Genomic DNA, 22,735 nt, shown 5'->3' on the forward strand with positions numbered 1-22,735 from the left:
GTATCCTCTGCGCTTCCGCTTTCATCATTGCGTCATGCGTCAGGTCAAGTGATACTCTTTCGCCGTAAATCGATCTGTACAGCTGTCTGCCGGAAGCTAGTTATTTTAGTCGTTAAAGTTTTAAATATGGATATTTTTCTTACACGAACATAGGGCTGGGCGATTTAAATCGCGATATTGTTATGCGCATCTCGTCAGTAAAGCCGGTTCCTTGATTAGTAGTAAATCACCATCACCTGCTTTCAGATGGAGCGGCATTTACTACAAAGAGCCGTAGTTAACTGACAAGCTGAGCCAAATCACATCAATATCGCGGACGTATCGCCAGCGATATTTAATGCGATATGGCTCAGCTTGTCAGTTAACTACGGCTCTTTGTACACAGCAAAACCTCCAGTAAATTAGCGGTGTTAAATTAACACTCCTGGGAGTGTATGAGTCCACACTCAAGAGTGTTTAAGTTAATGAGATAACTAAGTGATTAATTTAGTGATGATTGAACATTATTGAAGACACCTGATGTTAACAAGTAGAATCGCTGAAGGAGAAAATCGCAAATTGTAAGTTACCATTATTGTGATGGGTAGTTGCATTAGTTGGGCTCTGACCCTTTTATATGTAGTTTGCTTTAGATTTTGTTTGGTGGTTGTATCTGAGTTAAAACTGCCAGTTGAACAAAGAATAAAAAGTGATCTGATGGTGTTGGTTATATTATGACAATCATCATTTGAACTTGATCACTGAACTCATTAAAATCCTTCTTTCTGACTTCGATTTATGTTGTTGGTAACAGCATAACTGTGAATCTGAATAAATGGCCAGAATTTTTTGATATAATATAAAGGATTTCTTAAAAGTTGTTTAAAAAAAATCTTTCTTTAAGGCACACACAGATGTCAAGATTCAGTCTATGCATCTCAACAATGGTGAGGAGCAGAATATTCAATGAGGAAAAGTAAATTACATAGACAATTCAGATCATAATTTATTCATACCGCAATGCATGATGGGAGCCATTAATGAGTTGTGATTGGTGGCAGCCACTGCAACATGCTTTATTATTGTCACCATTGTTGAGATGCACAGGCTGATTATTGATATCTCTGTTTTGAATAAGTATGTCTGAATGTCTTTTTGATCAGAACAATGTTTATTAAATATTTTGAATTATAAGTAAAGTACTGATAATCATAGGTTAAAGAATCACTAAACTGCAGCTAACAAGTTAAACCAAACTATCTTAATATGTTTCTCTTTTCAGATCACAGCATGATTATGTAAAAATATAACCAACACTATAAGATAACATTTTACTTTGTTCAGTTAATTGTTATAAAACATTAACAGCAGACGAACAACAGTAAATATTAAAGTAAACATATAATGGTCTAGAGCCCAACTAAAGCAAACACCCATCACCACAATGGTAACTTACAATTTGTGATTTTCTTCTTCAGTGATTCTGCTTGTTAACATCAGGTGTCTTCAATAATGCTCAATCATCACTAAATTAATCACTTAATTATCTCCTCAGCCCTAAATGCCGCTCCATCTGAAAGCAGGTGATGGCGATTTACTACTAATCAAGGAACCGGCTTTACTGACGAGATGCGCATAACAATATCGCGATTTAAATCGCCCAGCCCTACACGAACATATCACTTCGCTTCAGAAGGCCTTTATTAACCCCCCAGAGCCTGTGGAACACTTTTATGATGGATAGATGCACTTTTATGATGGATAGATTTGCTTTGATGGACTTCAAAACAGAAACGGCCATTCACTGCCATTATAAAGCTTGGAAGAGCCAGGACATTTTTAATATAAGACTGATTGTATTCTTCTGAAAGAAGAAAGTCATATACACCTAGCATGGCTTCAGGGTGAGTAAATCATGGGAAAATTTTCATTTTTGGGTGAACTATCCCTTTAAGCCTAGTGATGAAAGTTAATATATGCGAAATAAAGTTATATATTTAAAAAAGTATTTTAGTATTTTAAATATAAATTACAGTCTCTCGAAGTATTTAATTACAAATTACATTTCATTTATTTTTGTTAAGGAAAATACAAATTACAAAACACTCAAAAGTAATTAAATACGTATTTCAAATACATGTAATTAAAATACTGACCATCTCTGGATATAATGACAGATCCAAATCAAGATGCCATGGACACTTCTGCAGAGGCAGACTGTGGAGCTCATGGACAGAGTGATTCTGATTCATCTACCAGCAGGATGGGTAAGACAACACTATTTGATGTCTTTGTATTGTTGAACAACACTTGTTCAAATGTTGTATTCTGTGGTATATGCATGTGTTTAACAACAGTTCTCTGGTGTTTATTATAGAGATCATATTTCCTAATATGAACATTATATTAACTGGAAATTCTTCGTCAGTCCAGTTTGGAGATGAAAACGTTCTACTAGGAAAAAAGTAACCAAATATTCGAAATGCCACAATATCCAGGATTGTTCCTTTACAGAGGAAGATAACAGAGCATCACGTCTCTGTGATCAACATGATGTTGAAAATGTTTAATCACCATTATGGTGATCAGTATTTCATTTAGTTGGGCAGTTTGACTCTTGGCTTTATATTTCAGTTTGTGTTTTTTTTCAAATAGAATTTACCACATTTTGTTGAAAAAGAAGCCCTAAACAATGATGATAAAATTATATATATTTCGTCATCATAAAAAAATTATTAATTAAAGTGGTAATGAATGATTGAACATGAATTAAATTTTTTAAATACTTTGTAAGACAAAAATTATTTAAAGACACAAAACCATCAAGAATCAGCATATGATTCCCAACAATGGTGACATACTTCATGCAGCAATGCATGCTGGCAGGCACCATAGTATAAAACTCATGGCTCCCAGCATGCATTGCAGCATTAGGTATATCACCATTTTTGAGATTCATATGCTGATTCTTGATGTCTGTGCACGTCTACCCACCCCCCCCCACCCCCCCCCCCCCCCCCGGGAATGTGTTTAGAAACCAAAATATCTGATCTGTTGCAAAAAATTATTGATGAAATCTATTAACGATGAATAACCAGTTTTTGTCAGTGATTACATTTTATTCAAACATTTTTGCAACGAACAAAGGTAAATCACCTGATTGCTTTTGTTTCTGGTTTTCTTTGCAACAATTTATGTGTTTCAGTAAACATTGTTAGAAAAAACACAAACTGAAATAAAAAAACAAAGTCAAACTGCCCAACTAAAGGAAACATCGATCACCACCGAGGCTGTCGGGCTCGTGTGGACTCCTTCCCGTGTCCTGAATAGTCTCGGTTGGATGATTGGTATCTCGGGACGGGCCGTGCTGGTTCTCAGCTCGCCGCACCAGTGCCTTTCCTTCCCGAAGTAGGTTGCGAACGACACCTTTCTCTGCCAGAAACTACTCAAATAGCTTTTCCCCCTTAACTTTCCCCCTTAACCCACTACCCTTAAATATAAATTACAGCCTCCTGAAGTATTTAATTACAAATTACATTTTATTTATTTCTGTTAAGGGAAATACAAATTACAAAATACTCAAAAATAATTAAATACGTATTTCAAATACATGTAATTAAAATACTGACCATCTCTGGATATAATGACAGATCCAAATCAAGATGCCATGGACACTTCTGCAGAGGCAGACTGTGGAGCTCATGGACAGAGTGATTCTGATTCATCTACCAGCAGGATGGGTAAGACAACACTATTTGATGTCTTTGTATTGTTGAATAACACTTGTTCAAATGTTGTATTCTGTGGTATATGCATGTGTTTAACAACAATTCTCTGGTGTTTATTATAGAGATCATATTTCCTAATATGAACATTATATTGACTGGAAATTCTTACAGAGGAAGATAATCACGTCTCTGTGATCAACATGATGTTGAAAATATTTTGTCACCATTAAAGTGATCAGTATTTCATTTAGTTGGGCAGTTTGACTCTTGGCTTTATATTTTAGTTTGTGGTTTTTAAAAACGAATTTACCACATTTTGTTAAAAAAAGAAGCCCTAAACAATGAATAAAATAAAATTAAAATTATATATATTTCATCATCATAAAAAACATGATTAAAGGGATACTTCACCTCTGGAAAGGTGAATGTGTATTTAAAATAGGTCATTTATGTAGAAGAAATGTGAAATTATTTTTTTAATTTGGAGCTTTCTAGACTGAGAAAAGCCAGAAAATGTATTTTTGGCTCATGTGGATGAAAGACTACAACTACCAGAATGCACTTGCTTCGCTGCCCTAGGAGGCCACTCCCAAGCCACGCCTACTGGTTAGAGAGCGCAGTTGGACACAACAAGGTTAGGCTACTAGTGAGTCTCCGTGACGAGTTTGCCCTTGATTTCGAGATCGCCCAAAATGTCCGGGATTCGGCTTTTGCGTTCTACAGTCGCCATTCATCATGTTTACTGTGGCGAGCAGGACGAGGCTAGGGCCGCGGGAGAACGGCGTGAGGCCGGTGGCGTGATTACTGATGCCCGAGACCTGTGAGACACACCAGTCTCGCATCTCTCACAGAGGAGCGGGAATTTTCTTAGCAATGTTAAAACGCACATCAGCCGATCACTTGTTTAGTGTTCATGTAAACACTACATTCAGATTCACCAATCGGAATAAATTCAGTTAGATTGAAACAAATGGTGTGCATGTACACAATGAATGGCGACTGCAGAAAGCAAAATCCGAATCCCGGACATTTTGGACGATCTCGACGTCCAGACATGTCCGGGAAAAAGAGGATGGTAACCCCTACTACTCAGCTTTCTTCTACTACTCAGCTTTGTCCACAGAACAAGAGCCTTTTAGCTTAGCTTCCATAGAAAGGCTGGCACAGTGTACATTCTGTGAGTGAGATCCCACCTCCTATGGGCGGGTTGAAAACATGCGGAACAGCTCCTCCTACTGGCTGTAGTCTTTAACCTCTGGCCAAAAAAATCCTCCTATGATGCAAAATGATGATTTTTGTGTCATCAGAGGATTTTTTCCAGACAAAAAATACATAAATCTCTCGTCTCAGGAAGATATGAGGAAGGAAAGCATGGCAATTCGAAAATACTACAGGTTTTCTACTGATACAAAGCTTAATGCTAAATCCTGAAGTATCCCTTTAATTGAAAGTGGTAATGAATGATTGAACATGAATTAAAAATTTTAAATGCATTGTAAGAAAAAAATTCTGTAAAGACACAAAAACATCAAGAATCAGCATATGATTCCCAACAATGGTGGAGCCACCATAGTATAAAACTCATGGCTCCCAGCATGCATTGCAGCATTAGGTATATCACAATTTTTGAGAATCATATGCTGATTCTTGATGTCTGTGCACGTCTATTTTTTTTTCTCCCTGGAATGTATTTAGAAACCATAATATCTGATCTGTGGCAAAACAATTATTGATGAAATCTATTAACAACGAATAACCAGTTTTTGTCAGTAATAACATTTTATTCAAACATTTTTGCAACGAACAAAGGTAAATCACCTGATTGCTTTTGTTTCTGGTTTTCTTTGCAACAATTTATGTGTTTCAGTAAACATTGTTAGAAAAAACACAAACTGAAATAAAAAAACAAAGTCAAACTGCCCAACTAAAGGAAACACCGATCACCACTGAGGCTGTCGGGCTCGTGTGGACTCTTTCCCCGTGTCCTGAACAGTCTCGGTTGGATGATTGGTATCTCGGGACGGGCCGTGCTGGTTCTCAGCTCGCCGCACCAGTGCCTTTCCTTCCCGAAGTAGGTTGCGAACGGCACCTTTCTATGCCAGAAACTACTCAAATAGCTTTTCCCCCTTTACTACCCTTGATGGAGGAGCGGTGAAGGGTTACAAGGCTATCCCTCCAGTGGAGCGGTCTGTCGTGACACAGGTGCACCTTTTGGATGGGGGCCCCTCGTCTCCCCCAAAGGCCTGTGAGTTCTCATTCTGACAGTCAGATCTTACAAAGCCTGTTGGTAAGCCGCCTTCTCTTGCGTGCCATGGCGCTGCTACAGGTCTATCAGGCCAGGGCACTTATGGACATGCACGAAGGTAGCCCAGACCGTATGCTCATAGGTGAGCTCCACACTGCATTTCGACCTCGCCCTTTGGGGCATGAGTGTCGTGGTGTGCGTGATCGGTCTGGCGATGTCCACATTAGTGGTCCAGGAGTGCCATTATTGGCTAAGCCTGGTTGATATAGCGGATGCGGACAAGGTTCGGTTCCTGGTCTCCCCAATTTCCCAGGTTGGGCTGGTTGGCTTCGCAGCGGAAATCTGCGCCCAACAGTTCTCTGCCGCCCAAGCGCAGACGGAGACCATCCGGCACATCCTGCCCTGGTGGCCCACTGCTGCATTCACCCCGCCACCGGTGGCAGTTCCTCCACCTGCTCGTTGGCGAGGGTGTTCCCCTGCCGCCGCTCCCGCTGGGCCTCCATAGCAGCCTCCACCCAGGCCTCAGCTTGGAGCCGACCACAGTAGGGACGCTCAACCCGCTCCATGCGCTGCCAAGCCAGATGGCAAGCAAACAAAGAAAGCATTCATGAGCAGGCTGCTCAGGGATGGAGGAGGATGCTTTTGGAGTTGGTCACCAATCCACTCCCTCCCCCCAGGTGAGGGCTGGGTGGAGACTTTGTTTGTGTGTGTGTATGTTCCACCGCTGGCTCCCAAAAAAGCGGAGCAAGCGGTACCCACAATTCAAAGAAAGAGCAAATTCCTCTGTTCCTGGGTCCCAAGAGAGCAAGTCTGGCGGTGTGCGACCCTGTAAAGCCTTGCACCCCTTAGCCCTTAACTTATCCCTTAATTTATCCTTAGAAAGGAAATTTAGTGTGCAGCAGGATATCTAAAAAAAACAAAAACAGAATAAGAGCAACACCAGATGCCAACAACATTGTAAACACAACAAAGGACACACATTAGCACATCAATGGAGACACCCCTTCCCCAGAACCAATGACAGAAACCAATACAATACACGGTCAGTATGTCATAATGAAAAATGACACAAAAAAACACACAAAAAAATCATAAGATATCACCTAAGTGAATTCAGGCTCCTAATAGCCACAGGAATAAAAGAATCCCTAGCATGTCTGGTTCTTAACATGGGTACCCTTACGAAAAAAAAAGTATACTTCAAGTTCATTTTATGAAGTATACTTGAGTAATGTTTAAGTATATTTTTAAGTATACTTTATGTAGTAAGTATACTAATGTCAATATGTACTAGTAGTAAACTTGTAAGTGTACTATTTTAATACCACTTGGGACTAAATTGGCCCACTTGAAGTATATAAAAGTATATGTTTAAGTGTACTATAAGTGTAACAGTAGTAAACTTTAAGTGCACAACTAGTTCATAATTATGTTTCTCATTTGTACTGCAAGTGAACTTATGAGTATACTAATAGTTTACTACTCTAATACTTGTAGCAACTTTGAAGTATACTCTCAGTAAACTACTAGTTTAATACTACAAGTTTTTTTTAATGTACTCTCAGTAAACTACTAGTTTAGTAGTTTTATACTACAAGTTTTCTTTTAATGTACTCTCAGTAAACTACTAGTTTAGCAGTTTTATACTACACGTTTTCTTTAAGTGAACTTAACATCATGCTTATAGTTTTCTTTTAGTGAACTTAAAGGAACACTCCACCATTTTTTGAAATAGGGCTTATTCACCTTCTTTCCTACGTTTAGATAGGTGGGCAAATGCATTTTTGTCTCAGTGCATGCATTGTTTTAGTTTGACAGGGTCGGCACTAGCTTAGCTTAGCATAATGAATGGAATCCTTTGTTGCCAGCTAGCATGTCCTGAGTAAAAGTGATATAAAAAATAAAAAAAACCACCTAATTATTTCTTGTGGCCTGCGTATTCACAACAAGTACAAATAGCGATGCAAATTATCACTAGGCGATTTCCTAGGCAGATATTGACTTATATATTAAGGACTATATTAGGGGGAAGCACAGGCGAAGCACTGCTACTTGGGCGTGATATCTCTGCGCCCAAGTAGCAGTGCTTTGCCTGTGCTTCCCCCTAATATAGTCCCAAGTCAAGATCTGCATAAGAAATCGCCTAGTGTTAATCTGCATCGCTATTTGTACTTGTTGTGAATATGCAGGCCACAAGAAGTAATTAGGTGGGTTTTTTTTTTTTTTTTATATCACTTTTACTCAGGACATGCTAGCTGGCAACAAAGGATTCCATTCATTATGCTAAGCTAAGCTAGCACCGACCCTGTCAAACTAAAACAATGCATGCACTGAGACAAAAATGCATTTGCCCACATATCTAAATGTAGGAAAGAAGGTGAATAAGCCCTATTTAAAAAACGGTGGAGTGTTCCTTTAACATCATACTTATAGTTTACCATTGATATATTATTTTTACTCTTTTAGTGTACTCTCAGTAAACTACTAGTTTAGTAGTTTTATTCTACAAGTTTTCTTTAAGTGAACTTAACATTATACTTATAGTTTACTATTTATATACAATTTTTGCAGTTGCAGTAGGCCTATACTACTATGTTCAAATGTTATTTTTTATACTTGAAAAATACCTTTAACTCTACTTTAATTTTAAAAACATTTTATTAGCTTCATGCATTCTTTTTTATCAACACTTGAATGTCTGTAAGTTCCATAAAGAAAGGCAACATTTTGTTAAAATGTTGAGAAAATAGTTGAGAAAATCACATTTTTGTCAAAGACTATGCCTTGATCAGATCCAGAACGATGATCAAAACACAGGTGGAGTAGATCAAGTCCAACACCCCCACAGCTTCAGTCGTTTTCTCTTCATGGGTTAGGCCTACGCTTCATTTCATTTGGAAAAATTAAGCAGTTTTGATTTACAAGCTGTTTAATGGTTGATATCACATTATTTTACATTTGAGTGAGCAATCTTCTATCACATGTTTCAGCTTCTTCTTCTGTGTTTTGATCCGGAGATTCTGTACTAGAAAATGTGTCATAGCGCCCCCTACCGTTTAACAGTGAAAACATGGATAGCTGGAAAATTCAGTCAATGGTGGGGAAAAGTTTAATTAAAGTAAATATGTACACTACCAGTGGACTAGCCTACACAAAAATTGAGATACGCAGAATTGGAAACATATCTGTTTTATATCAACATTTTAATCAATATTTTCAAACAAAGTTTCATAAGACTGTATATGAAAAACGATGTAAAAAAGTATATTTAATAGGCTACTTGATCAAATGAGTTAACACAACTACAAGCCAAGTATACTTTGAATAATTAAAATTTTAAGTATACCTCGGTCCAAAGATTGAGTCCAAGTATAGGCCAAATATACTTTGACTTTTCTCTGAGAATAAGTCAAGTACACTTAACTGTAATTAAGTATATTTTTGAGAAGTATATAAAATGTAAACTGAAAGTATGCTTTCTTCTTTTTAGTTGAAAAGAAGTATCCTAATAGAACACTTGAATAAACTTATTTTCCATGCTTATTTTATTTACTCTATAAGCTATTCCACCCGAAAGTTTGTTACTATATAAAGCTGAACATGTTAGTTTATAAGACGGTATGTAATATTATGTTTTTTAAAAAGTATTTAATAAGCTACTCAATCAAAATAGTAAACACAAGTACAAGCCAAGAATACTTAGAATACTTAATTATACTTTTAAGTATATCTCGATCAACAAGTAGAGGCCAAATATACTTAGACTTTTCTGTCAGTATAAGTCAAGTATACTTAAGTGCAATTTGAAGTATATTTCTGAGAAGTACATAAAGTATATTTCTGAGAAGTATATAAAAAGTAGACTGAAAGTATACTTTCTTATTTTTAGTTTAAAAGAAGTATACTAATAGAACACTTGAATAAACTTCTTTTCGTAAGGGTAGCCTAAAACGGCGACCTGAGGGGAGCAAATTAAACTCTCCAAAAAGTGGGTGATCAGAAATTTTTCAAATTTGGTTAGCCTTACTCCGGACCCGTTTATCATATATATATGTTGCAGCTGTGGTAGCTGTACCCCAACCACCTTAGACGCAACATTTACCAGCCTAGCTAGCTTATGCTTATTGACCATTGAAAGGCCACTGTACCACGCCACAATACAAAATGTAAAAACTTATTGAATAAAACACTGGTAAAACAAAGTCATCAAAGTCCTACACACGGTGAATGATTTCATCTTCCTCAAGAAGAAAAGTCTCTGTTGGGTCTTTTTACAGGCAGCAGCAGTGTTACTTTCAAAACATAGTTTGCTGTCAATGATGGTTCCTAAATATTCATCTACTGTCTCAACATTCATGTTCTGAATAACAGTTTGTGAAACATTTTGCTGTAATCTAGAAAATCAATAATCATATCAGTTGTCTTGGAAACGTTAATAGACAGATAGAAGTTGTCACACCACGCAATAAAATCACCAACTACAGGGCCATGGCCGTCCTCATCATTATTCAAAAGGCTCACTCAAACGGCTCACTATCATCTGCAAATTTCACACATTGCCTATTCTCATACTTATTCCTACAGTCATTTGTATATAGAATAAAAAGCAAAGGTGAAAGAACACAGCCCTGCAGAGAGCCTGTAAAGTTAAGGACTTTTGAAGATCTACTAGCCCTGTAAGCAAACTGGAGAGGGTCTAACTGCTCATCGACCTGCTTCAGTAACTCCTGCTTAATCAACTTCTCAAAAGTCTTCATCACCAATGAGGTGAGAGCTACAGGTCGAAAGTCATTTAAGACCTTGGGGTTCTTACACTTAGCTACAGGAATAATTGTTGAATATTTCCAAATCTTTGGCACTGTTTGCGTCTGAATTGATTGAGTAAAAATCACTTTAAAGATTTCACTTAACTGACCAGCACAAGACTTAAGGACTCGACCACTGATGTTGTCAGGGCCAGGACTTTTCCTAACATTAATTTGTTTAAATAATGATTTGTCCTTAAATACATCAATATCAAAATCAAAAATACAATCACTAACCAAATTATCATACATGTGACTGATTTTTTCACTAAAATGACTGTTAGAAAATCTCATATAAAAACTATTTAATTAATTTGCTAGCTGCTCATCAGAATCAAAACCATTTAATTACACAGTACTAGTGCCTTTGTGTAGACCTGCCATAAGTTTCATTCCATTCCACACAGATCTGAGATCAGGCTCACTGAATTTAGACTCAATTTTCTTTTTATACTGAAATTTAGCCCTTACTATTTCAGCTCGCACAACCTTCCTAATAGCAGCATATGCACTTTTGTCACCACTATTAAAAACAGTCCTCTTTTCCCTTAACATATGATTCAGTTCTTTAGATATCCAGGGCTTATTATTAGGATAGGAAACAACTGTCTTAGGTGGGATCACACTGTCCACACCGAAAGAGATGGGTTTAATGTTACCCTTCAATTGCTCATAGCCAGTTGGGTCCTCAGGTCAACTGGGAAAGAGTAAACTCATCCAAGGGCTGAGGATCTCTTTTCTAATTTGGAGATGGATTCAGTCCACCGCATCTCTGAAAAAGAGTGTGTGGATGGTTAGTGCTGTATAGAAGTGATAAAGGGTCCCATTGAAACTATTCAGAGGCTCCTGGGGCATATGGTAGAAGCAGCCGCTTGGCTTCCTCCATATGAAGACCGCTTCAGCACTGACTTCATGGCCGAGTCCTGAGGTGGCCGTGGCAGAGCGGCATGCTCCGTGTGAAAGCACCCTGGCCTGCCGCCAAACTCTCAGTGCGTAACATAAACATACCTTTTGTTTCTCCTGGCCAATGGTCCCTAGAACGAGTGTCCATCAATACCGGCTGAGGGGCCACATACAAAGTTCATTCAGTAATGGAAGTCTGGGTGGCCATCTGACTGCATTGGTAGCCATTGCCTCAAGTTGCTTGCAGTTCATCTTGCTTTGAGACACCGCTACATAGCGAATTTGTACTGGTCTGAAAAGACAACATTGCGACCATTGCGCTATGCTTCCCTCGCATGTCACAACTCGCCCGCCACCTCCTCCTTTGAGTCAGAAGCTTCTGAGGTTGCTTCATTCCACTTATTACTTCTGGCCTGCACAATTGTGCCGCTGATGAGCCTCACAACAGCCTATGGCCCAGAGAGAGTGGAGTCTCCGTCCCCAGGTGGTCCAGCTGTTTGCTGTGCTAAAGTCAGGGAGGAGATGGAGAAGGTCTTGTTAGTTGCCCCTTATTGGCCCAAATAGACCTCTCCTCTCTACAGCCCTTCCTGACTCCTTCCTCTGAGTACATTCTCAGGGATGGGGCATGATGGCACCTGCGTTTAGACCCTGGAGAGTTCCAGGTCTGGTTCTAAAAAGAATGGGATGCGGAGGTTCTGGTTACTACAGCAAAAAAAAATTATGCCGTAGAGACTATCACTTCTGTGAGAGCACCCTCTCAAAATGAGGCACGCTCCCCCTTAGAAGTGGAACCTATTTGTTGAATGAGTCTTCTCTTCGTGAGGAGATGCCGAAGGTGTTCGATCACTTCAGTGCTTCTTTCCTGCTAATGGGTTGGAGTGAGGGCTGTCTCCTCCACCTCAAACTGTTGTTGCCTCTGTATTGATGCACATCATGATGCAGTGGATACAAATCCGTGGGGAAGCACGAATTGATTGTCTGGTTCCTGAGGGAAGCAAGGAGACTGAATCCGCCTTGCACCCCCTCTTTACCCTCTTGGGACTTATCTTTGGTGCTACTGCTCTGCAGAGACCTCCCTTGAGCCCTGCAGGCAGTGACTTAAAAATCCTGTTTTTAGAGAAACAGTTATCCTACTTGCTTGGTCTCTATCTAGAGGGTAGGGACTTGCACGCATTTTCAGTCAACGAATCGTGCCTGGAATTTGGGCCGGCTACTCTCATGAAATCTGAGATCCCGGCCTGAATATATGCCCAAGGTTCCTACCTCTCCTACGGGACCAGGTGGTGAGCCTGCAAGCGCTGCCTTGGAGGAGGCAGACCCAGCCCTTGGCTTTTCTTCCATCCGCTCCATTGTGGTTATACGTGCTCAGAATGCAAAGCCTGGACCTCAGACCAGCTCTTGTCTGTTACGGAGATCAGCAGAAGGGAAGGCTGTTTCCAAGCAGAGGTTGGCCCACTACATGTGGTTGCCTTCATCTTGGTGAGAAAGTTTCCCAAGATGCACATGCCCGCCTGGGTGGTGAGCTCTTCCTAAGTGAGAGTATTGCTCCCTCCAGAGTGCCTCTCTGAACAGATGTTAAATAGAGTTGGGGGCTGGGCGACACCTATCACGCTCGCTAGAGAACTAGCCTATGTGTTGAACTGCTGCTTCCCGTGGGCTCCCTTCACATGAAGCCAGTTTCACTGTAAGACTGGTTCGAAGTGTCGGCTTGCTGCGTCATTCCCCTCCTATGGACTGAATACGTGCACAATTCTTGCTCCAGTAGAGTTCCCCTTATTAGCCGAACCCTGTCGAGTTCCTCCATACCCTTTGGCAATGGACGTGGCGGAATGTCTGAAGCCAGGCCTATCACTTGTATGCACTGGTGGAACCTGTGTTAGGCTGGGTTCATATGTTGTGATCCCTACGGTGATCCCATATGTGTATTCTTGCATGGTACGGCTCCCTGTGGCGAGCCCGTGTCTTCCCTTGGCAGAGCCTGCTCTGCCGTCACTGTCCGGTTGAGTCTCCCCCTGTCATAGGCTGGAGCCACCTCAGTGACATTCAATATGTTGTACTGCCGGTCATCTGCCCAGTCCCTGAAGGAGGGAACGGAGACGTAGTCCCTTCGCCACTATTGCTGGAGCACCATTGACTCCGGGCTCCGCTTGGCTCCTCAGCAAAAAACAAGTGATGTGTGCATACACTTTCATGTTTATACCCGCACTGCAGGGCGGAGCACGAGATACAATTCACGCATGCCAATCAGTATTGGCTCGTTTTAACAATACTCGGAGATGACAGGCTCCCTAAGCGTGATCCCAATAAGTCGACACATGGACAACGTCTCTGTCCCCTCCTTCAGGGAACGAGGGTTACATACTTAACTGAGATTGTTGAATAAAGTGAACTTCTTGTTGAATAAAGTGTCATATAAATGAGTTTCCCCTCATAGATGACTGGCTTTGGGCATTTTTACTGTGTGATAAATATAAGCAGCACTACAAAACGGTTCATATAATCATTGTGTACAAATTATGGCCAGAAATGGATAAATATTAAGTCTGCTGTTTAAAACAAATAAAGAACCAATGTAGGAGAATGGTTACAGAGGAAACTCTGTATATTTGTGCAGTGTGCGCATGTCAAAAAATCTATTCTGATTGGAAGCTTGTGACATAAATGCACACATTAACCTGATCACATGTTTAGCGTTCATGTAAACACTGTTGGTTTTTAAATGTTATGGCTGATCAGTGTATACACAAAGCAATAATTATGTCATAGCAGGTAAAATGTAGCTCATTTACACATATAATTATAATAATAATAATATTTTTAATGGATATTAATGGATATTGTGATTCTCTATTTCATAAGATAGATGATCAAGTGGCCAGTAGATCACTTCAAGATTGTTTACCAAACTAAACGCCAATTCAGATTCATTTCAGGACACATGTAAACTAATTGTTATTTTGGATGCCTGTAACTTCTATTGTCTGTTCACATGGGTTAAGCAGTTTCTTTAAAAATTACAAAAATTTGTGAAATTGCTATCACACGTAACTTACCTATCAATGTATTTAATACCAATGTATTCAAGTGCTAATAAATTTCTGAGTCTGTAATCCTGCTAGCCTGTGTGCCAGCCCGAACCCCGCCCACAACATTTTTTGGTTGGGAAGTTCGGTCTGGACTCGATCCATTGAGGAGTAATTATGTTCGGCTCCCAGAAGGCCGAGCCAATCAAATTGCCAGGGCGGGCTTTAATCGATGATAGACAGATGATCTGCGGTTACGTAATCACCCATGTCATTAAATAGCGCTCGGGTTGAATTGGTTTTCAACAAAGATGACTGCAGCTGGAGAATTGAGATGTTTACATTCCGCTATCTGTTATAAAAGAAATCGACAGCGCATTCATTTTAAAAGACGAACAGAGAACCGTACTCAAGTCATTTGTCACTTACTGCGTTGCTCTGATTGGTTGTAGGTATATCCAATTCAGTGCAGAGTTTTTTTTTTTCCTGGTTCGATTAAGACACGCCTCATAATCAAAGCCCTATGGAGCAGTATCATACTCACATTCTGCCTAGAATATGAGCATAACGAAGTCAGGCTATAATCCTGCAGTAGACCGTACATATTTTTTTCCAAAATGCTAAAAAACACATATACACACCTTATTGCATAATACATCTGTTCAGTACAGTTCTTGGAGTGGGAAAACATGTTTTAAGTCCTTAAATCTATATGCAACATGAAGTCATTAAATGTGTATTTTTGTTTAAAGTGAATGAAAAAGCTATAATGAAACAACAGAAGATGTGTTTCATTTATTCGTTATTTTGTATGTCATTTAGACTTTTCTGAATAATAACAATTAAATTAAAAACATGATGTAGATACTCACATTGTTTATTTTCTGCTTCATTCAAGATGATGGACGAACAAGAATGGAGAACACAACATCTGATAATGGAGAAAAACTCAAGGTGAGTGCCTCAACATTTAAAGCTGCATTAATAAAACAAAATGCAACCTTGTTTAATTTGTAACCTTTTCTGTTATGTTTATGGTAAACATGTTGTAGGGGAATTACAGTTAGATCCCATAGAGAGACCAATATGCTCAGTGAAGCCCAAGAGTCAAATTTGAAGCCCAGTCAGTTCACAGAGAGTTTACTGAAGAGAAAGATCTCCACACACATGGTCTCCTTGAACATATTTCTGTCACACACAAAAAATGAACCAAAATGCAGTTCTACCAGAAAGACTCGGGAGAATAGATATTGTAACAATAACATTTATTTATAAGCTCAGCAAGCAATCAGGTTATTTGACGTAGGCCCCGTTTGTAACTCGCATTCAGAGGGTACGGAATCTGCGAGTCCCGCCTGAAGACGGAGGCGGGGGCGCAGCTCACCCCCCGGCGAAGTAAGGAAAGGGGCCATCTGGTGGTGGTGGGGTGGATGGAGGAAAAGAACATTCTGACGTCTTCAGGATGGAGGGGGTAGCCTGTCTGGTGGTGATGGGGATGATGGAGGGAGGACCTGACTTGTGGAGTAGGGGTTTTGAGGAAGGTCCCATCTTAGTGGAGGTGGGGAGGATGGTGGTGCTGGAGTGACAGCATCTGCAAACTCAGACATGTGTAAGTGCTACCCTTTTATGCTACAGTAAATGATATGATTGGATAGATGAAGAGGTAATTAGTGACGTGACCGATTGAGTCTTCCTGGCAGAACTTGCGCTAGCTTCATGGAATAGCCTTCTTGGCGCACCTACTTTTGAAAAGTCAACATTTAGATTATTTGAAGTAAAATGCATTATATAGGCCTAAGTCACTTAGGAACAAAATCAGCTTCATGATAAAAAACGTGACTACAGTCCGGAAAATAGCAAATTATTTCACAGACCCCTGGCACTTGAGAACTGCTTGTCTACACAGAAGAAAGCCCTGTCTAGGTTCTTCCCTGGTACGGGTCGTGTCGTGTCAATGAACGTTGTTCTTAGAACGTTTTCACTCAACATTATGAGAACATCACAAGGACGTTCCATGAACGTTGTTATAAGTATGTTTTCACTCAACATTATCAGAACATCAGTCAAGTACAAAAAACATCACAAGCATGTTCCATGAACGTTGTTATTAGAACGTTTTCACTCAACATTATAAGAACATCACAAGGACATTCAACCCATACACAAAAGAATTATATTTGAAATATATTTTCAGGATATGTTTTGGAATATATGCAAATATTTGAAATTGGCCCAATAAATATATTTCATACTTATATTTCATATATTTTTGTTATATTTCAGAATATATTTCAATGTATTTGGAATATATGCCACATATATTTTTGACACTTTTGGGGACCCATACAGAAAAAAATACATTGAAATATATTCTGAAATATAACAAAAATATATGAAATATAAGTATGAAATATATTTATTGGGCCAATTTCAAATATTTGCATATATTCCAAAACATATCCTGAAAATATATTTCTTTTGTGTATGGGAATGAACGTTGTTCTAAGAACGTTTTCAATCAACATTATGAGAACATCAGTCAAGAACAAATAACATCACAAGGAAGTTCTAAAAACTTTATTCTAAGAACGTTTTTCTCTCAATGTTACAAGAATGTATTTTAGCTCTATAAACATTATAAGAACGTTCCAGACACATTATTTCAGGAATGTTTTTTACTAACATTTCAATTCAATTCAATTCAATTCAAATTTATTTGTATAGCGTTTTTCACAATACATATTGTTTCAAAGCAGCTTTACAGAAAGTGCATTTCAGAAATGTACATATAAAAAAAATAGTTAGTTAAACATGCATTAATTTAGGGCATAATTGTACATAGAAAAAGACATAGAAATGTACATAGAAAAATACAGTTAGTTAAACATGCAATAATTTAGGGCATAAACATATCGCCAGCGTCGAGTCGTCTCTTCACAGGCTTCGAGTCGTCTCTGCACGGGTGTTGGGGCATCTGTAGTTTCCATGGGAGGCTGGATACAAACTGGAGCTGACAATCTGTATTTACCTCGGGACTAGCGTCCCGAGATAACAAAAGAAAAGCAGAAGGAAAATAATTAGCGTAGCTGCTGTTCATAACAATAATGCATTCATTCTGATTCACCTGTAGTATAAAAGGTAAATATTATGTGAATGCTTGGTTAAAGAAATGCGTCTTCAATCTAGTTTTAAACTGGGACAGCGAGTCTGAGCCTCGAACAATTTCAGGTAGGCCATTCCACAGTTTAGGAGCTAAATGTGAAAATGCTCTCCCTCCTTTAGTGGACTTAGATATCCTAGGAATGACCAGTAGCCTCGAATTTTGTGATCTTAAAGAGCGCGATGGATTATAGGGTGATAGAAGTTCCGTTAAATACCCAGGAGCTAAGCCATTTAGGGCTTTATAGGTCATTAGTAATACTTTGTAATTGATACGGAACTTTATAGGTAGCCAATGTAGAGATGATAGAATAGGTGTTATATGATCATATTTCCTCGATCTAGTAAGAACTCTAGCAGCTGCATTTTGGACTAACTGTAGCTTGTTTATTGAGGATGCAGGACAACCAGCTAATAAAGCATTACAGTAATCTAGTCTCGAGGTCATGAATGCATGAACTAACTTTTCTGCATCAGAAACAGATAGCATGTTACGTAGCTTAGCAATGTTTCTAAGGTGGAAAAAGGCTGTTCTTGTAACATATGAAATATGATTTTCGAAAGACAAGTTGCGGTCTAATATAACACCCAGGTCTTTTACTGTAGTGGATAAAGTAACAGGACATCCTTCTAAAGTAAAGTTGTATTGTAAGAGGTTTTGTGGGCAGTTTTTTTGACCAATAAGTAATACCTCCGTTTTATCTGAATTTAATAGCAGAAAATTACACGTCATCCAGTATTTTATATCATTAACACACTCTGTCAATTTAGATAATTTATTGTTTTCATCTGGTCGTGATGAAATATATAATTGAGTGTCATCAGCATAACAGTGGAAATTAATTCCATGTTTTCTTATAATATTTCCAAGCGGCAACATATATATTGAGAATAGCAGAGGCCTAACACAGATCCTTGCGGCACTCCATAGTTTACTGGAGTTATCTTCGATTTTTCCCCATTTAAACAGACAAAATAGTAACGGTCTGATAAGTACGATCTAAACCAGCTTAATGCTTGTCCATGAACACCAGTGTAGTTTTGTAGTCGATCTAATAGTATTGTGTGATCTATAGTATCGAACGCAGCACTAAGATCAAGTAAAACTAGTATTGAGATGCAGCCTTGGTCAGAAGCTAAGAGTAAATCATTTGTAATTTTAACGAGCGCAGTTTCAGTGCTATGATGCGGCCTGAATCCTGACTGAAACTTTTCATAGATATCATTTTCTTGCAAGAAAGAGCACAATTGAGTGGACACAACTTTTTCTAGTATTTTAGACATAAAAGGTAGATTTGAAATGGGTCTGTAATTTGCTAGATTATTATGATCTAATTGTGGTTTCTTAATAAGAGGTTTTATAACTGCCAGCTTGAATATTCTTGGAACATGACCTAAAGATAAAGACGAGTTAATAATATTGAGAAGAGGCTCTTCCACTACAGGTAACACTTCCTTCAGTAGTTTAGTTGGTATAGGATCTAATAAACATGTTGTTGGTTTAGATGCAGTGATAAGTTTATTTAGCTCTTCCTGTCCTATAGTTGTAAAGTGCTGTAGTTTTTCTTGAGGAGCGATAATTGAGGCTGAATCATAAGACACCATTAAGGATTGTACATTTACAATTGTGGTTCTGATGCTTTCTATTTTCTCAGTGAAGAAATTCATGAAATCATTACTACTAAACTGTAACGGAATATTTTGTTCAGGTGACGTCTGTTTATTTGTTAGTCTAGCCACGGAGTTAAATAAAAACCTTGGATTATTTTGGTTATTTTCTATTAGTTTGCGGAGATGCTCAGCCCTGGCCGCTTTTAGGGCCTTTTTATAACGTGACATACTGTCTTTCCACGCGATTCTAAAGACCTCTAAATTAGTTTGTTTCCATTTACGCTCTAAATTACGAGTTTCTCTCTTGATAACATGCGTAGTATTGTTATACCATGGTGCTTTAGTTTTCTCTCTAACCTTTCTTAATCTAATTGGTGCAACCATGTTTAATGTACTAGAGAAAATGGTGCTCATAGTGCTAGTCATTTCCTCTAGTTCATCTGTTTGTTTGGGTTCACTGAGCAGCTGAGTTAGATCAGGTAAGCTATTTGAGAATCTATCTATAGTAGTTGGAAGGATTGTTCTGCCTGGTCGATAACGCGGCGCAACGTGACAAATTTCAGCAGTACGCAGTATGCAAGTGACCATGTAATGATCAGTGACTTCATCACTTTGTGGTATAATATCTATATCGGTTGGATTGGTTCCATATGATATAATTAAATCCAGCGTATGATTAAGACGATGAGTGGGACCAGTGACGTTTTGCTTGACCCCAAATGAGTTTAATAAAACTGTAAACGCAGCCCCTAACGCATCATTTGTGTTATCTACGTGTATGTTAAAATCTCCGACAATTAATGCTTTATCAACATTGACCAATAGATCTGAGAGAAAATCTGCAAACTCTTTTAGGAAATCAGCATAGGGCCCTGGAGGTCTATATACGGTAGCCAAGGCTAGAGATAATAGGGATTTCTTTCTTACATCTAAGAGAGTAACATTTAGCACAATTACTTCAAACGAATTAAACCTGTGACCTGTTTTCTGAGTAACATTAAGAATATCTCTATAGATTGTCGCAACACCGCCGCCACGACCAATCAGACGGGGCTCGTGCTTATAACAGTATCCTGGAGGAGTAGACTCATTAAGACCGAAATAATCATTAGGTTTAAGCCAGGTTTCAGTAAGGCAAAGTACATCGAAACTATTATCTGTGACCATTTCATTTACAATAACCGCCTTAGGTGTGAGCGATCTAATGTTAAGAAGACCTAGCTTTATAAATTGTTTTTGTTCACTAATATTGAGATTTTCTGGTTTAATCACAATTAGATTTTTCCTGGATCCTACAGTAGATTTAAAGTTTGACCTCACTAAACGAGGAATAGACACAGTTTCAATATAATGTTCTACATTGGTACTTATATCAATTAAGTTTGGACAGCAAAGAGTGTGATTTGGACTTTGACTTACTAGTCATATGGTGTGTAACGTCTTGGAGATGTTGTCCGACAGAAGAGCCGCTCCGATTCTGCTGGGGTGAAGGCCATCAGCACGGAAGAGCCTAGGTCGCTCCCAAAACAAATTCCAATTATTTACAAAGAGAAGTCTCTGTTCATTACACCATGACATTAACCATTCATTTAGAGCAAATAGTCTACTGAACCTTTCTTGTCCTAGTCGGTACGTGGGAAGCGGTCCAGACACGATGATCGTTGTTTCAGGCGATGTGCTGCGTACCGTCTCGATCAGGCTCCTGTAGTCCTTCTTCAAAACCTCCGTCTGCCGCAACCTGATGTCGTTCGTTCCCGCGTGCAACACGACAGCTCCGACGCGCTTGTCACTGTTCAGAATCTCGGGAACCTGCGCAGCGACATCAAGAACACGAGCACCAGGAAAGCAGTGAGTGCGCACCTTACCTCTACCTGAGGTAGCGTGGACATGCCGGACGATGGAACTGCCGATGATCACAGCGTCGCGTTCCGTCTCGCGTAGAGGAGAGAAGCGGTTCCGGGTGGAGATCTCGAAGGCCGGGAGGGGCGGAGAGGTCCTAGCTCTGGTCCTGGCTCGCGTCTTCCGCTGTGGAAACACCCAGGGTCCATCGTGTTGTGTCGGTGCTGGAGTGAACGAAACCAGGGATGATCGCGTCCTGGGTGCTCGGGTCCTGTGCAGAGAAACACACGGAGTAGACGAGGTCGGAGTCAAAAGGTTACTAACCACTGACTTGTGAGCATCAGCGCGTGATGTTTCAAGCGCGGATTGCCGATCTCGCAGCTCGGCCTGCCTCTCTAGTAGGTCGCGGATCTGTCTCTCCACCGACTCAAGCTCTAACTGCACAGCATGTAGCTCGAGGGTCTCCTCACCTGCACTCAAAGGTAACGTTAGACACACATCCGTCATATTCGCCATTATAGCAGATATGTGCTACAATGGCGAATTATAGCTTTCAGTGATACGTGTGTAGATAGGCGCGACCACGCGTGCTATGCTAGCGGGCTAAGGCTAGTAGCGGAAGATTGGATATAAGTAGTGATATCAAAGCGATCCGATTGTTTTTTAAAGAGAATAGTATTCCAGATATGTTCACACGCTATAAAAATGAAAGATATTCGTTTGTAAAAGAGTGTAAAGAAGGAAATCAAGGTTTATGAATTAATTCGACGGAGCTCGAAACACAACAACGCACTCAGTCGCGACGCATGCGCATGCCTTGCGACTGAGAACATTTACATTTACATAACTTTTATATAACGTTAGCGAAAGTTATGGGAACGTTCCCTGTTAAATGGCTAGATACAATTCCAGCTTTTCGTAAGGGAAAAATGCTTTTCGTAAGGGAAAAATCTCTACCCATTTGGAATAATAGTCTACAAAAACGAGTAAATAAGAATTCAACTGAGAACTTTTAGGAAGGGGACCCATGAGGTCCACCCAGCATCTCCCATGGTCTCGTTGCTTGAGTTTGCTGCAGTTTATCTGCTGGCTTCCCATACACAAAATAAATATATTTGAAATATATTTTAGTTAAATATATGTAAATATATATATTTTTTATTTTTTTGAAAATACATTTTAGTTAAATATGTGAATATATTTATATGTCAGTATATTTACTAACAACATATACAGTATGTTCATAGATGTTTTAACTTTTGCAAATTGTTTCATTTTAAATATATTTTGAAATTTAAAAAGTTAACATTTTCACAAACAAACAACACATTTTCAATTTATTTTTTACATTTTTATTTATTTCATTTTAAATCTGAGTTCAGCTATTTTTGAGTTAAATTATTTTTTTTGAACATGGTGTTTTGGATGTATATGTGTATATAC

The 22,735-nt window shown here is 39.1% G+C and overlaps 2 protein-coding genes across 3 annotated transcripts in view; one reads left to right on the plus strand and one right to left on the minus strand.

Moving 5' to 3' along the window:
* Positions 1-22,735, plus strand: part of LOC311074670 (interferon-induced very large GTPase 1-like) — a gene marked incomplete at its 3' end in the record, with an annotated part of 35,058 nt that overhangs the window by 5,385 nt on the left and 6,938 nt on the right. The window contains exons 3-5 of one of the 2 annotated variants that reach the window (XM_084101451.1): positions 2,157-2,246; positions 3,630-3,719; positions 15,582-15,637. In XM_084101451.1, the coding sequence (XP_083957577.1) occupies positions 2,157-2,246; positions 3,630-3,719; positions 15,582-15,637 (236 nt within the window). Of the gene's footprint in view, positions 1-2,156; positions 2,247-3,082; positions 3,388-3,629; positions 3,720-15,581; positions 15,638-22,735 lie in introns of those variants that run through there. The other variant, XM_084101452.1, reaches the window with a different exon arrangement.
* LOC311076021 (uncharacterized protein) lies at positions 17,456-22,086 on the minus strand. Its single transcript, XM_084103814.1, has 2 exons — positions 20,873-22,086; positions 17,456-17,718 (listed from the first exon to the last, which is right to left on the minus strand). Exon 1 carries the CDS (start codon positions 21,806-21,808, stop codon positions 20,876-20,878), a length of 933 nt encoding a protein of 310 aa, XP_083959940.1. The 5' UTR covers positions 21,809-22,086; the 3' UTR covers positions 17,456-17,718; positions 20,873-20,875.

The sequence above is a fragment of the Abramis brama genome (genome assembly GCF_963993115.1).
Source record: "Abramis brama genome assembly, chromosome: 1".
NCBI classification, from domain to species: domain Eukaryota; kingdom Metazoa; phylum Chordata; class Actinopteri; order Cypriniformes; family Leuciscidae; genus Abramis; species Abramis brama.